The 16755-nt window shown below is 38.6% G+C and overlaps 2 protein-coding genes across 2 annotated transcripts; both read left to right on the top strand.

Moving 5' to 3' along the window:
• The first annotated feature begins 5595 nt into the window (after positions 1–5595).
• On the top strand, positions 5596–8361 carry LOC106091104 (uncharacterized). Its single transcript, XM_013257530.2, has 3 exons — positions 5596–5955; positions 8169–8301; positions 8348–8361. Exons 1-3 carry the CDS (start codon positions 5629–5631, stop codon positions 8359–8361), a joined length of 474 nt encoding a protein of 157 aa, XP_013112984.2. The 5' UTR covers positions 5596–5628.
• Positions 8362–11046: 2685 nt separating this feature from the next.
• LOC131994071 (uncharacterized) lies at positions 11047–16318 on the top strand. The gene is made up of 5 exons (XM_059360275.1): positions 11047–11233; positions 11308–11499; positions 15451–15589; positions 15731–15916; positions 15978–16318. Exons 1-5 carry the CDS (start codon positions 11110–11112, stop codon positions 16033–16035), a joined length of 699 nt encoding a protein of 232 aa, XP_059216258.1. The 5' UTR covers positions 11047–11109; the 3' UTR covers positions 16036–16318.
• The last annotated feature ends 437 nt before the right edge of the window (positions 16319–16755 follow it).

Genomic DNA, 16755 nt, shown 5'->3' with positions numbered 1-16755 from the left:
AAGAAGAGATGCCGGAAAAAGGACTCGACAAATTCGATCCATGGTGGAGGGTATATAAGATTCGGCCCGGCCGAACTTAGCACGCTTTTACTTGTTTATTTTGTCGTCTTAGCCGTTGGGTATGTGGTATAGGGTTTTAAAAGATCGGCTTTGTCCAACTTTAGCCCGTCCTTACTTGTTTTACTAAAAAATTTTATATTAAAAGCTCTTTTTTATGATTCTTTCCCCAAAATCATGAAATATTTATAAGTTATAGAAATCCTTTCACTTTCTGCTTATCTATGCATGCTAAAGCATGTGCATTGGTGGGTATTGGCATCGAAATGTGTCTTACCTCACAGAAAAGTTAAATCATAAACTAACACTTCACTGACTTTGTGCGCTAATTGCATTGGGCGTCAAAATTAATTGAAAAATCTTGTCCAAATGCTAATCCGAAATTGGCCACAAGAGTGCGTTTCATAATAAAATCTCACTAAAGATTGACATTAAAATGGCAAATGTGAAATTAATTTGCCCATAATGATGTTTAAAATATAGTGGGAGATTAAATAAGTTATAAAATTTAAATTAAAACAAGTTACGGCGGGCTAAAGAAGTGCAAAACTGACCTTTTGATACCCTATGCCACCGTGAGTATGTTGACTAAGTCTTCGAAATTAAAGTTGGTTTAAATTCGAATTTTGACCAAAATTCCTAGATACTATGGGAGTCACAGAGGAAATTGCTGTACAAAATGTTGAGAATATCGGTTGATAAATGTTTTTAAATGTTAAGTTAGGTAAGGTTAAGTTTAAGTGGCAGTCTACCATCAGACTCACTTAGACGTTTTCGTTCATTGTGATACCACAGGAACAGAAGAAGGAAGATTTCTTCTAGTTCCTATTGTTGAACCATCCAGATCGCTTAAAAAAGCCCAACAACTTGCTAATGTTCACATCCGAGAAATCAGACAGGTTCTCAAAGAAATGCGAACATAAAGTGGAACTCCTTCTGATTGTTAGTGCGGGACACACACACAGAAGGTGTTCTATAGTCTCTTCTTCTTCGATGTCCCCTCAGCTTCTGCAAAAGTCGTTGCTGGCAACCTTCAGTCTGACAGCATGTTTCCCGATTAGACAGTGAAGTGTCATGACGGACATAATGACTGAGACGTCTGTTCTAGCCAGTGACAACAAAGCAGTAGACCTCTTCAAGTAAAGTTTAAGCCACATAGTTTTGGAATGCTCGCTGGACTATACTTGGCTGTCATATAGACCGATCTGCTGATTTAGGGTCTTAAGCCCATAAAAGCCGCAGTTATTATCCGATTTCGAATAAATATCAGACAATGAGTTGTTTAAAGCCTTTCGTCGTCAAACCTTCATATTGGGTTGCCCAAAAAGTAATTGCGGATTTTTTAAAAGAAAAAAATTTGTCAACGCCGACTATGTGAAAAATTTACTTTTTGGGCAACCCAATAGTTCTGATCGGACAATATTTAGATATAGCTGCCATATACACCGATTTGCCAATTGAGGGTCTTAAGCCCATAAAAGCCGCAATTATTATTCGATTTCGATAAAACTTGAAATAGGGAGGTGCTTTAAGCCCTCCGACATCCGACTCAAATGTGGATTAGGTCGGACTAACTTACTTACTTTGCTTTAATTGGCCATGACAGAACATTTGTTCCACTAGTCGAAGGTAGACACCTAGTTTCGAGGTGTCTCCCACAACTTGATCTATCCATCCGGTTTTTAGTCTTCCCGGTTTGCGTGTACCACCGTGTTTGCCTTCAAAAGACTTCTTTGTTGGAGCTTCTTTATCCATTCTGACAACATGACCTAGCCAACGCAGCTGTTGTATTTTGATGCGTGTAACTATGCTATCGTCGTCATATAGCTCATACAGCTCTTGGAACAAGCGGCTCGTCACAACGAGAGGGATACATGTGCAATCCCACCAAACCCATGGGACGCTGGGCAAGTAACCCGCCCACGGAAAACTATGAAAACTACTATGCGAAACAAAGGAATAGAAAAATCCGGTCGTACTATATTTAGATATTGCTGTCATATAGACCGATCTGCCGATTAAGGGTCTTGAGCCAAGAAAAGCTGCATTTAAAACCCGATTGCGCTGAAACTTGAAATAGTGAGTGGTTCTAAGCCTTCCGTCATCACACCTAAATATGGCACAGATCGGACAATATTTAGATATAGCCGACATATAGAGCGATCTGCCGATTAAGGGTCTTAAGCCCATAAAAGCTGCATTTATGACCCGATATCGCTGGAATTTAACACAGTGGGATCAGTTCATATTTATATTTGGATACAGGTGCCATATAGACCGATCTTTCAATTTAGGGTCTTAAAGCGGATTTGATGCCCCATTTCGCTGAAAGTGTGACTTGTATAAGAGTTATCGGGACCTGAATCAAATATGACCCAGACCAGCCCCCATTTGCATATAACTATAGATGTGGTAGTGGAGTTGTTATAAAAGAGGATGGATAATCTATCCATGGTGGTGGGTATCCAAAGTTTTAGTGGAGTTGTTATAAAAGGGGATGTATAATCTATCCATGGTGGTGGGTATCCAAAGTTCGGTAAGGCCGAACTTAACACGTTTTTACTTGTTGCACTTGCTTTTTGTATTTTTGGATAAGAATTGCTTTTATCAGTGACGTATGTGCTGTTTTTCTCCGTCTGTTAAAAAGTGACACACTAACTTTCATTTTTTTTACCCACGTCATTATAAAGCAAGCCATATGAAAGCTGGTATAAGGTATAACGATAACGATAGCTGGTATAAGGTGTGCGCGTGCCATTCGCTTAATGGCTATGTTGCTTGTTCGTTGATCTGTATCCATGAGCTTCATAGAACTTAATTGTTTAAATTTGGAGCAGAGCCCAGTAGCCCCTTCAATTTTTTCGTTACTAAACCGTAAGCTTATTGTTTTATATACATTTTTTTAATATATTCAAAAATATACGCCGTTTAGCAACTAATATTCAATTGACGATCAAGTCCATAAACTAACCGCAAACAAAATTTTAAATACACTCATACCATAAAGACTTTAATGCAACAATAAACCACAAAACTGGGATACAAAATTATTTCTGGCATTTATAACAAACAAGTAAAAGTGTGTTAAGTTCTGTCGGGCCGAATCTTGGGAACCCATCACCATGGATTCTGCCAAAAATGTATACAAAATAGATTTAGTTGAAGGGCATGATTTTATTCTACATACCAAATTTTTATCAAACCAGCAAATATTAAAGCTTCTAGGAACCGAACAAGGATAATCGAGAGACCGGCTTAGATGGGAGCTATATCAGGTTATAGACCGATATGGACCATACTTGACACAGTTGTTGGAAGTCGTAACAGAACACTACGTGCAAAGTCAAATGGGACAAAAATTGCGGCTTCCAGGGGCTAAAGACGTCAAATCGGGAGATCGGTATATATGTGAGATATATCAGGTTATAGATCGATTTGTACCGTAATCGGCACAGTTGTTCGAAGTGATAGCAAAGCACAATGTTCAAAGTTGGAGTTAAATCGGACCAAAATTGCGGCTTCCAGAGAGACAAATCTCAAGAAGTCAAATCGGGAGATCGGTATATATGGGAGATATATCAGGTTATATACCGATTTGAACCGTAATTGGCACAGTTGTTGGAAGTAGCAGCAAATCACTACGTGCAAGGTCTCAGTCAAAACGGACAAAAACTGCGGCTACCAGGGGCTCAAGAAGTCAAATCGGGAGATCGGTTTATATGGGACCTATATCAGGTTATATACCGATTTGGACCGTACTTGGCACAGTTGTTCGAAGTGATAGCAAAGCACAATGTTCAAAGTTGGAGTCAAATCGGACCAAAGTTGCGTCTTCCAGAGACTCAAGAAGTCAAATCGGGATATCGGTATATATGGGAGATATATCAGGTTATAGACCGATTTGAACCGTAATCGGCACAGTTGTTGGAAGCAGCAGCAAATCACTACGTGCAAGGTCTCAGTCAAAACGGACAAAAACTGCGGCTTCCAGGGGCTCAAGAAGTCAAATCGGGAGATCGGTTTATATGGGACCTATATCAGGTTATATACCGATTTGGACCGTACTTGGCACAGTTGTTCGAAGTGATAGCAAAGCACAATGTTCAAAGTCGGAGTCAAATCGGACCAAAATTGCGGCTTCCAGAGACTCAAGAAGTCAAATCGGGAGATCGGTATATATGGGAGATATATCAGGTTATAGACCGATTTGAACTGTAATCGGCACAGTTGTTCGAAGTGATAGCAAAGCACAGTGTTCAAAGTTGGAGTCAAATCGGACCAAAATTGCGGCTTCCAGAGACTCAAGAAGTCAAATCGGGAGATCGGATCATATGAGAGCAATATCTGGATATAGACCGATATAGACTATACTTGGCACAGCTGTTGAAAGTGGTAGAAATGCACTACGTGCAAAGTTTCAGTCAAAACGGGCCAAAATTTAGGCTTCCAGGAGCTAAAGATGTCAAATCTGGAGGGCGGTTTCTATGGGAGCTATATTAGGTTATAGAACGATTTGGACCGTACTTGAGAGAGTTGTTGGTAGCAGAGCACTACGTGCAAAATTTCACTCAAATTGGACAAAAATTGCGACTTCGAGGGGCTCAAGAAGACAAATCGGGAGATCGGTTTAAATGGGAGCTGTATCAGGTTATCGACCGATTCAGACCGTACTTGGCACACTTGTTGGAAGACATAACGCAACGCTATGTGCAAAATTTCAGTCAAAATTGCGGCCTCCCGGGACACAAAAATTAAAACGGGAACTATATCAGGTTAAATACCAAGCGGCTAGCTTTATGCGTTCGACAGCTATCGTGATTTTAGCAGATGGACGAACGGAAGGATGAACATGGCTAGATCTACTAAGCAAGTCGAGCCGATCAAAAATATATATTTTTTATGATCTATTTATATTTAGATCAATATTTCGAGGGGTTACAAACGGAATGACTAGATTAGAATACCCCCATCCAATGGTGGTGGGTATAAAAATGACATTTCAAAACGGCATTCCCCACATTTTTACATTTTGTCACTTTGGGAAAAATATTTTTTTTAAAAAAAGTCCCCGTGGTATTTCCAGACAGACAGAGTAATTTTAGGTAAATTATTGAATGGTAGCAAATTGATTCATTCACAAACGATTATGTGGCTTGACGTTGATTGTGATTAAACCACAGCTCAATGAGTTATAAAATAAATCTCATGACTAAATTAAAATTAAAAGAGCACCCATAGCTAATCCCTTAAAGACCAATTTAGTTCAAACTCATATTTTTGCAAAAAAAAAAAAAAAAAAAAAAAAAACAAGGGATCTCCTCGAACCCAGAGCGGTTTTTTTTTCAACATTCACATTTTTACTATGAAGGGGGGTTCTTTTTATGTTTGCAAAGATTACAAAATCCGCACGCATTATTGTGGTCATTGTGGTTTAAAGATAGCCATCCTCCCAAGATAGCATTTAGTCATTACTGCAAAAAGTATAACAACATTTCAGATTTTGCGTTCAGTTTATTGCCTTGCTTTCTAGTGCTTATATTGGTTTAAAAGAAAACGCATTATTTTTGCAATATGATTTGTTGGAAAGTGTTTGTGTTTGTCATATTTTATGTCAATCTTGTCTCATCTTTGGCAGCGATACAAAAATGCCACACCGAGGAGGAGCTATGCATTCAGACATGTTGTAATTCAACGGATTTCTATCATTCAAATGTAGCCAAATGTCAACTGACATGGAGATATTTCAATCTATCGTTGGAGTCGCAATTAAGTCGCTTCAATGGCAACCATCGCTATATGAAGCTGCTGGTAAAGTTTTGGCACGATGTCAATGTGCCATGTCTGAAGTCTGAAGATGTGGAAATATCATGGCAAAATCCATCGGTGAATTTGAAACAAGTGAGTTGTTGATGTAATAGGGATATTAATTGGTGGGAAATGGAAATTGTTTATTGATAACACAATCAGGGGGGTGGCAATGAGTTCAGATGGTTAGCCTAAAGAAGTACATTCAGGCTACCACTTTATACTTAAGGCAGGGGGGCCATATCCATTTATGGCCGTCTCAAACACATGTTTGAAATGGTCTAGCGTATCATATTTCAGCCCAATTAAAAAAATATTGTTGTCTCTGGCAGTAAAAAAAGTTATTCTCTGGATGGATTTATATGAGAGATACATTTAAATCAAAATAATTTCGAGAGACAGACGCAAAGATATGACTTAAAATACACAGATGGTCAAGACAATCAAGAATACTTATTTTATACCTACCACCGAACGATGAGGGTATACTCATTTAGTCATTCCGCTTGCAATTTTTGATCGTCATTAAAATCGTAGATGATCCAGCCCTGTCCGTCCGTCCGTCTGTCTGTTGAAATCAAGCTTCAGTCTTCAAGAATAGAGATATTGAGTTGAAATTTTGCTCAGATCCTTTTTCGGTCCATAGACAGACTTAGTCCGAAGATGGGCTATATCGGACTATATCTTAATACAGCCCCCATATAGACCGATCTGCCGATTTAAGGTCCTAGGCCCATTCAAGTCACATTTATAATCCGATCTCGCTGAAATTTCGGGCAGTGAGTTGTGTCAGGCTTCTTGATGTCCATGTCCAATACATCCAAGATCGATTCAGATTTGGATATACATAGCTGCCATATGGACCGATCTCCCTTGGGCCAGACGAAATGAAAGTGCAACCTAGGACCATACAACAAGTTCAGAGAACATGTTGTCTTGGCAAAGGCGGATCAATGAGGACACCGCCCACTAAGGTGCAGAAGACTATTCTAGATATCCGACCCATTGACATACAGATTAAATGTGAGGCGGCCACTGCAGCTATGAGACTTAAGGCGATGGGAGAATGGATTAGGGATGGCAACAGCTCATACCATCGCGGTATAATCGAGGCGGCGTTAAGAAACCTGGAAGGAAGGTAGGAGGTTTCCTAACGGATACCTGCGACGACACTTGAGGTCAAGTGCGAGGCATTGCTGCCAGCGGCACAGTCTTGGATTGATGGAACCCTATTATTGCGGTCTGGAAGATCTTGTTAAACGGATGGGTCAAAGCTAGGGGACAGAGTGAGCTTGGGAGTCGACATTGAGAATCCAAGGGCTGAGATCCGTTTTAAGACTGCCCGACCATAATACGCTCCTGCAGCCAGCGATCCGGGCGATCACGGAACGCTTGAGATGGTGTAGTACTAACCCGAGAACGTGGAATGTGAAGATCTTAAGGGATAATAAAATGGCCAACCAGGAGGGTAAGGTCATGAACAGTCTTGTAGCGTAAGAAGGAGATTAACGCCTTCTCTGAGGATGGCACAATCCTCATCGTTTGAATGCCGCGCCATAACGGACTAAGGGTGAATGAAAGGGCAGACGATTTGGCGGTGAAGGCCGGAGAACTGCCGTCGATAAACTTGGTAAAGCCGAAGCTTTTCGGGTCGAAGCAGTCCGATTTTAAGGCGTGGGCGACAAACGCGCTTGTAACACTGTGGAACAGCGAACCAGTAGGTAGGACGGCGAAAATCCTATGGGGGATCCAGATCGCAAGAAGCCGAGGCTATTACTGAAAGGAAGTAAGAAGGAGATCAGTATAGTTTTTGGTATCATAATGGAATACATAGGACTACGAGCTCACTTATGCAAAATCGTTGCGGCATGTTATAGCATGTGTAGGCCATGTGGGGAAGATGATAAGACGTTGGAGCTCCTAAAAAAGAAGCCGGTACTTAGATGGGTATAGAATACCAGACATGAACCAATTTAGGGGAGTTGTATAGAAAACAATAAGGGATTTTGTAAGTAGCACTGAATTCCTTACTTAAAATTATCTTTTTCGAGGTTAATTTGTAGTTTTTGGAGCACATAACAAGCCGCTCACTGGCTATGCATGGCTATAGTGGCATTGGGCGGATTAATATCTGCACCCTCTTTTCAACCTAACCTAATCTAACCCATTAACGATTAATGGGAAGAAAAATACCTAAAAATATAAGTATCCTAGAAAAATTCTAGCTCGAGTTAGGAAAAAGGGCCATATCGGTTCACTGCCATATAAACTTTATAAAATTCATTAAGTAATGTGATTATTTTCAGATCAGTGACAACACCCCCGAATACTGTTTTTCTCGCAATTATAATAACAACTCTAACAAATACGATCTCAAGCCTTTGCATTGCAATACTGGATATTCTTGGCATACGTACTCCAGGTATATAATAATTTCAGGTAAGTTGATACCGAAGAAAGGGAAGTAATCAAAAAATGTCTTTAGTTCAAAGTCCATGAAATAAAATTGATATTCAAAACTAGTAAAAACGTGCTAAGTTCATTCGGGCCGAATTTGATATATACTCCCCACCATGGATGCCATGTGAGAAGTTCATTGAAAAACTTTTTCATGTCTATGGGAGCTATATCAAGTTATGAACCGTACTTGTCATAGCTGTTAGAGGCCATAGATAAGAAATATCACGTTCAAAATTTCAGCCATATCGGATAGTAATTGTGCCTTCTAAAGGCTCAAGAAGTAAAATCGTGCGATCGGTTTATATGGGAACTATATCAAGAAATGAACCGACTTAAATCATGCTAAAATTAATCTAGAGGCCCAAAAAGTCAAATCGGGAGATGGGTTTATATGGCAGCTGTAGAGAGTATGGACCTATTTGGGCAATAATTAGTATAGCCTTTGATAGCCAAAATAAAACACCACGTGCAAATTTTCATTGAAATCGGGTGGTAATGACGCTTTCCAGATTTGATGAAAAAAAAAAAACACTTGGTGCAAAATTTCAAGCAAATCGAATAATAATAGCGCCCTCTAGAGGCTTAAGACATATAAACGGGATATCGGTTGTTATTGGAGCTATATCAGGTTGTGAACCCATTTGGACCGTACTTAGCGCAGTTGTTGATGGTCAAACCAAAACACTTCGTGCAAAATGTCAGCCAAATTGGATAATAATTACGCCCTCTATCGGCTCAAGAAATCAAGATCCGAGATCTGTTTATATGGGAGCTATATCAGGTTATGAACCGTTTTGGACCATACTTGACAGAGTTTTTGATGGTCAAACCAAAACACTTTGTGAAAAATTTCAGCAAAATCGGATAAAATTTCCGACCTCTATTGACTCTAGAAGTCAAGATCCGAAATCGGTTTATATGGGAGCTATATCAGGTTACGAACCGATTTTAACCATACTTAACAGAGTTTTTGATGGTCAAACCAAAAGACTTTGTGTAAAATTTCAGCAAAATCGGATAAAATTTCCACCCCCTATCGGCTCAGGAAGTCAAGATCCGAAATCGGTTTTTATGGGAGCAATATCTCTTTATTAACCGATTTGGACCATACTTGGCAGAGTTGATGAAAATAAAAAAAAACACTTGGTGCAAAATTTCAAGCAAATCGAATAATAATTGCGTCCTCTAGAGGCTTAAGACATATAATCGGGTGATCGGTTTATATTGGAGCTATATCAGGTTGTGAACCCATTTGAACCGTACTTAGCGCAGTTGTTGATGGTCAAACCAAAACACTTCGTGCAAAATTTCAGCCAAATCGGACAATAATTGCCTCCCTAGCGGCTCAAGTCGAGATCCAAAATCAGTTTAGATGGGAGCTATATCGGGTTATGAACCGATGTGAGCCATACTTGGCACAGTTGTTGATGGTCAAACCAAACTACTTCATGCAAACTTTCGGGCAAATCAGATAATAATTGGTGCAAATCGGATAAGAAAAACGCCCTCTAGAGGCTCAAAAAGTCGAGATTTTAACTCGGTTTAAATAGGAGCTATATCCTGTTATGAACCACTATGGACCATAGGTGCACTTCATGAAAAATTTCAGCGAAATCGGATAATAATTGCTCAGTCTAGAGGCTCAAAATATAAGACCCGAAGTCGGTTTATATGGGAGCTATATCAGGTTATGAAACGATTTGAGCCAAACTTATTGGCTCAGTTGTAAGAAGTTAAAACAAAACACTTCAAGCAAAAGATCAGCCAAATAGTATAGTTAGTGCGCCCTCTAGCGGCTGAAGAATTCAAGATCCAAAATCGGTTTATATAGAACTATATTGGTTATATACCGATTTGAGGCATATTTGGCACTGTTGTTGATAGTCAAAGTCAAACCAAAGCACTTCATGCTAAATTTCAGCGAAACGGGATAATAATTACGCCCTCCAGAGGGAGCTACATCATGTTATGAACCGTTTTGAACCATACTTGGTGCAGTTGCTAGAAGTTAGAACAAAACATTTCATGCTAAATTTAAGCTAAATCGTGTAATAATTTCGCCTTCTAGAGGGTCAAAAAGTCAAGATCAAAAATCTGTTTATATGGGCTCTATATCAGGTTCTAGACCGATTTCAGCCACACTTGGCACAGTTGTTAGAAATTAGAACAAAACGTCAAAATGTCAGCCAAATCGGATAATAATTGCACCCTCAAGATCCGAAATCGATTTATAAGCTAGCTATATCAGGTTATGAACCAATTTGAACCATACTTAGCACAGTTGTCGGAAATCAAAATAAAACAGTTTGTGCAACATTTCAGCCAAATCAGATAAGAATTGCGCCCTCTAGAGGCTCAAGAATTCAATATCCGATATCGGTTTATATGGGAGCTATACAAAAACATACACCGATTTGGCCCATTTACAATCCCAACCGACCTACTTTTATTAGAAGTATTTATGCAAAATTTCAAGCAGCTAGCTTTACGGTCGGCCAGACGGACGGACATGGCTAAATCGCCTAATAATGTCAAGCCGATCAAGAATATATCTACTTTGTTGGATCTCAGATCAATATTTCGATGTATTACAAACGGAATGACGAAATTAATATACCCCCATCCTATGGTGGAGGGTATGAAAACAAAGAACTTCTTAATATTCTAGTTTAAAAATCAATCTTCAAATTAATCACATGCTTACTTTTTTCTGGCTTAGTGCTATCTTTCCTTCTACTGGTAACAACTATATGCATATATTTGTCTATTAAAGAGTTGAGGGATAATATGCGCTTAAAAATCTTCATTTGGTATTTGACATCGTTAGTTGTAGGACACACGTCTATGATGACCTATGTCAATATTATTTGGAGTTCTTATGAAAAAATCCAAATTCTGTCATACATACTTGGTAAGTATTCAAAAGACAAAAAAAGGAAATGTAATGCTTATTTTCTAAAATATATAAATATCTTCTTTTTGCAGTATTTTCCTGCTCTTACTTTCTCATGGTGACTTTTCTTTCGATGAGTGTAATTTTCTTTGAGCTATGGCTAACATTCCGGGAATTTAAACCAGCAAAGTCTCTGCGATGTGAAAAGAGGCGTTATATAATCTATGCCATTTATGTTTGGAGTACACCAATACCGTTTTATATTCTGTATATTTTTACACAGAGTAAGTGAAAATTGCATTTAATGTTACTATGTTCTCACAGTACAATACCATGGATAGGGGCATCTAAGAATCGGGTGGCAGTACTCCATATACAATATATATATTCCATACATATTCTTTTTATACCCACCACCGAAGGATGGGCCTATATTCATTTTGTCATTCCGTTTGCAATACATCGAAATATCCATTTCCGACCCTATAAAGTATATACAATATATTCTTGATCAGCGTAAAAATCTAAGACGATCTAGACATGTCCATCCGTCTGTCTGCTGAAATCACGCTACAGTCTTCAAAAATAGACATATTGAGCTGAAACTTTGCACAGATTCTTTTTTATACCCACCACCGAAGGATGGGGGTATATTCATTTTGTCATTCCGTTTGCAACACATCGAAATATCCATTTCCGACCCTATAAAGTATATATATTCTTGATCAGCGTAAAAATCTAAGACGATCTAGACATGTCCGTCCGTCTGTCCGTCTGTCGGTTGAAATCACGCTACAGTCTTTAAAAATAGAGATATTGAACTGAAATTTTGCACAGATTCTTTTTTTGTCCATAAGCAGGTTAAGTTCGAAGATGGGCTATATCGGACTATATCTTGATATAGCCCCCATATAGACCGATCCGCCGATTTAGGGTCTTAGGCCCATAAAAGCCACATTTATTATCCGATTTTGTTGAAATTTGGGACAGTGAGTTATGTTAGGCCCTTCGACATCCTTCGTCAATTTGGCTCAGATCGGTTCAGATTTGGATATAGCTGCCATATAGACCGATCCGCCGATTTAGGGTCTTAGGCCCATAAAAGCCACATTTATTATCCGATTTTGTTGAAATTTGGGACAGTGAGTTATATTAGGCCCTTCGACATCCTTCGTCAATTTAGCTCAGATCGGTCCAGATTTTAATATAGCTGCCATATAGACCGATCCTCCGATTTAGGGTCTAAGGCCCATAAAAGCCACATTTATTATCCGATTTCGCTGAAATTTGGGACAGTGAGTTGTCTTAGGCCCTTCGACTTCCTTCGTAAAATTGGCCTAGATCGGTTCAGATTTGGATATAGCTGTCATATAGATCGATACTCCGATTTATGGTGTAAGACCCATAGAAGCCACATTCATTATCCGATTTTTCTGAAATTTAGGACAGTGAGTTGTGTTAGGACCTTCGACATCCTTCGTCAATTTGGCTCAGATCGGTTCAGATTTGGATATAGCTGCCATATAGACCGATCCTCCGGTTAAGGGTCTTAGGCCCACAAAAGCAACATTTATTATCCGATTTTGATGAAATTCGGGACAGTGAATTGTGTAAGGCCCATCGACATACTTCGTTAATTTGGCTCAGATCGGTCCAGATTTGGATATAGCCCCCATATAGACCGATCCTCCGGTTAAGGGTCTTGGGCCCACGAAAGCCACATTCATTATCCGATTTTGCTGACATTTGGGACAATGAGTTGTGTAAGGCCCTTTGCTATATTTCTTCAATTTGGTCCAGATCGGTTCAGATTTAGATATAGCTGCCATATAGACCGATTTCTTGATTTATGGCTTTGGGCCCATAAAATGCTCATTTATTGTCCGATATCGCCGAAATTTGGAACAGTGAGTTAAGTTAAGCCCCTTGACATACTTTTGCAATATCGCACAGATCGGTTCAGATTTGGATATAGCTGCCATATAGACCGATATCTAGGTTTTAGGTTTTGGGGCCATAAAAGACGCATTTATTGTCCGATGTCGCTGAAATTTGACACAGTGAGTTTGGTTAGGCTCTTTGACGTCCTTCTTCAATTTTGCCCAGATCGGTCCAGATTTGCATATAGCTGCCATATAGACCGATCTCTCGATTTAAGGTTTAGGGCCCATAAAAGAGGCATTTATTGTCCGATTTCGCCGAAATTTGGGACAGTGCTTTGTGTTAGGCATGTTTATGCAACTTGGCCCAAATCGGTCCGGATTTGGATATAGCTGCCATGTAGACCGATATCTCGATTTTAAATCTTGGCCCCATAAAAGGCGCATTTATAATCCGATTTCACTGAAATTTGACACAGCGACTTATGTTCGGCTTTTCGACATCCGTGTCGTATATATTTAGTTTAGATCGGTATGAGGTATATGAGTATAAGGTATGAAATTTTCACCGAATTTCGATGAAAGGTGGTTTACATATATACTCGAGGTGGTGGGTATCCAAAGTTCGGCCCAGCCGAACTTAACGCCTTTTTACGTTTTTGTCCATAAGCAGGTTAAGCTCGAAGATAGACTATATCGGTCTATATCTTGATATAGCCACCATATAGACCGATCCTCCGATTTAGGGTCTTAGGCCCATAATGGGCGCATTTATTGTCCGATGTCGCCGAAATTTGGGACAATGAGTTAAGTTAAGCCCCATGACACACTTCTGCATTATGGCATAGATCGGTGCAGAGTTGGATATAGCTGCCATATAGACCGATCCTCCGATTTAGGGTCTTAGGTCCATAAAAGGCGCATTTATTGTTCGATGTCGCCGAAATTTGGGACCGTGAGTTAAGTTAAGCCCCTCCACATATTTCTGCAATTTGGTTTGAATCGATCAAGATCTGCATATAGCTGCCATATAGACCGATATCTCGATTTAAAGTCATGGCCACATAAAAGGCGCATTTATAATCCGATTTAACTGAAATTTGACACATTGACTTATGTTAGGCTTTTCGACATCCATGTTGTAAAGGGTGATTTTTTTGAGGTTAGGATTTTCATGCATTAGTATTTGACAGATCACGTGGGATTTCAGGCATGGTGTCAAAGAGAAAGATGCTCAGTATGCTTTGACATTTCATCATGAATAGACTTACTAACGAGCAACGCTTGCAAATCATTGAATTTTATTACCAAAATCAGTGTTCGGTTCGAAATGTGTTCATTCACCGTAACGTTGCGTCCAACAGCATCTTTGAAAAAATACGGTCCAATGATTCCACCAGCGTACAAACCACACCAAACAGTGCATTTTTCGGGATGCATGGGCAGTTCTTGAACGGCTTCTGGTTGCTCTTCACTCCAAATGCGGCAATTTTGCTTATTTACGTAGCCATTCAACCAGAAATGAGCCTCATCGCTGAACAAAATTTGTCAAAATTTGAACACATTTCGAACCGAACACTGATTTTGGTAATAAAATTCAATGATTTGCAAGCGTTGCTCGTTAGTAAGTCTATTCATGATGAAATGTCAAAGCATACTGAGCATCTTTCTCTTTGACACCATGTCTGAAATCCCACGTGATCTGTCAAATACTAATGCATTAAAATCCTAACCTCAAAAAAATCACCCTTTATATGGTTCAGATAGGTTTATTTTTAGATATAGCTACTGTACTTATTACAATTTGTTCCAAATCGGATCATATTTCGATAAAACTGCTCTGGGACATAAGCTATGCAATTTTCAACGGATATTGATGAAAGGTGGTTACATATATACCCGAGGTGGTGTGTATCCAAAGTTCAACCCAGCCAAACTTAACGCCTTTTTACTTGTTGTGTACTCAAAAAGCGCGATTCAAAAGTGTTTCGAGGATTGCAAAAAAACGGAAAGGGAAAATATCTGATGGGATAACTTTGAAGGGGACAAGATTGTAATTGATGAAAAGAAAACTAATTTTCGAAATAAATTTAAAATAGCGCTCATATTTTGATCAGAGCCGAGATTGTTATCCCAGAAAGCCGTGATTGTTCTGTAACGACTTGGATGGCTGATTTGGCAGGAATTTTGTGCGTAAAGTAGCCATTTGCCCTTCCATTAAGTTCGTTTGGATATATTTGTAGTAGAATCCATGGTGGTGGGCTGCCAAGTTTGGTAACCCCCCTAACATAGCGCTTTTTTAACTTATTTTATTTTTGATTACAGTATAAGACTATGACTTATTTTTAATTCTAGGTAAATTTTGCTCACTTGGTCCGGTGGTGATAATTCTTTTCTTTAGTTGTTTCACCTTTGTAAATCTGGCGTATAAAATATGTAAAACTCGACAGAATGTGGCCAAAGCAAGAATGGATCAAAATCTGACCAAAGAAACGTGAGTACCATGCAATATGAATTACAAAACTTTAATGCAATACATCTCAATGGTCAATTAAATAAAATGAAGACGAATATAATACCTTTGGTATACTTTTGTGTTAAATGTAAGACCTCCCATATTTATTTCCCTTTTCAGAGCTACAATAATTTTGAGCATATTCTTCATGATGGGTTTACCAAGGCTATTATTTTTTGCTCTGGTCTTTATAAAAAATATGAAATATTACATATTACTCAAATACATTTGTATTTCGGTAGAAGCGCCGATAATTTTCAAGTTATTTGTTTTGAAGCGGAACGTGTGGCTTATGGTGAAAAACAGGTTAGAACAAAATATTAAAAAGGTTATCCCCCATTACAATAGATTCTTCAATGTATTACAGATTTTTCCATAAGTTCTATAAGACTTGTTCCACAACTGAGGACACCTCTGTTCCCTAAGGAGAAGTGAACAAAGTTTTCATGCAGTGAAGGCAAAAATGTATTTTTTCATATTATACAATTAATAGGTTGTTAAAACTTAAGCATAAGCCAATAGCCAAAGATATTTCACTGAAACTAAATAAGATAAGATTTTAGCTTCAACACTCACAAGGTTTAAGTTTTCGAAAGTGTAGTGAGATCCACATTCCAACATACATCGATGAATGGTGCAATATGCATATTTCGTAATACTGTTTTACCTACGCCCAAAATAAATCGCAATCTTTAAAGCCAATATAAAGTGTGATGTTTAATTTCAATATCTACTCACTTTCTGTTACTTATCAGCTAGTTCTATTAGTAATCTCATACACATCAGACATGATATGAAAGCAATATCATAAAATATGTTGACAAACTCGTCAACACAATAAAAATTGCATCAACTAGAAATAAACTAAATCTCAATACAATTATAGACTAAACAACAGTAAATTGGTCAAAATTCAGAATATGAAGGTTAACAAAAAAAAATTTAAAAATTGGAAATTAGCAACTAACAAGGCATTAAGTTCAGCCGAACTTTATCGAAATATGGTCCGATTTAGACCAAATTCTAAACTGATATTGAAAGGTCTAATAAGCATAAATCACTGTTCAATTTAATAGAACAAAATATTGTTTTTTTTTGGTACCCATATCCAAATACAGACAGATCTGAACCATATACGTCACGGA

Source organism: Stomoxys calcitrans, chromosome 1 (assembly GCF_963082655.1).
Source record: "Stomoxys calcitrans chromosome 1, idStoCalc2.1, whole genome shotgun sequence".
Classification (NCBI taxonomy): Eukaryota; Metazoa; Arthropoda; class Insecta; order Diptera; family Muscidae; genus Stomoxys; species Stomoxys calcitrans.
This window is presented reverse-complemented; position numbering and strand designations above follow the sequence as displayed.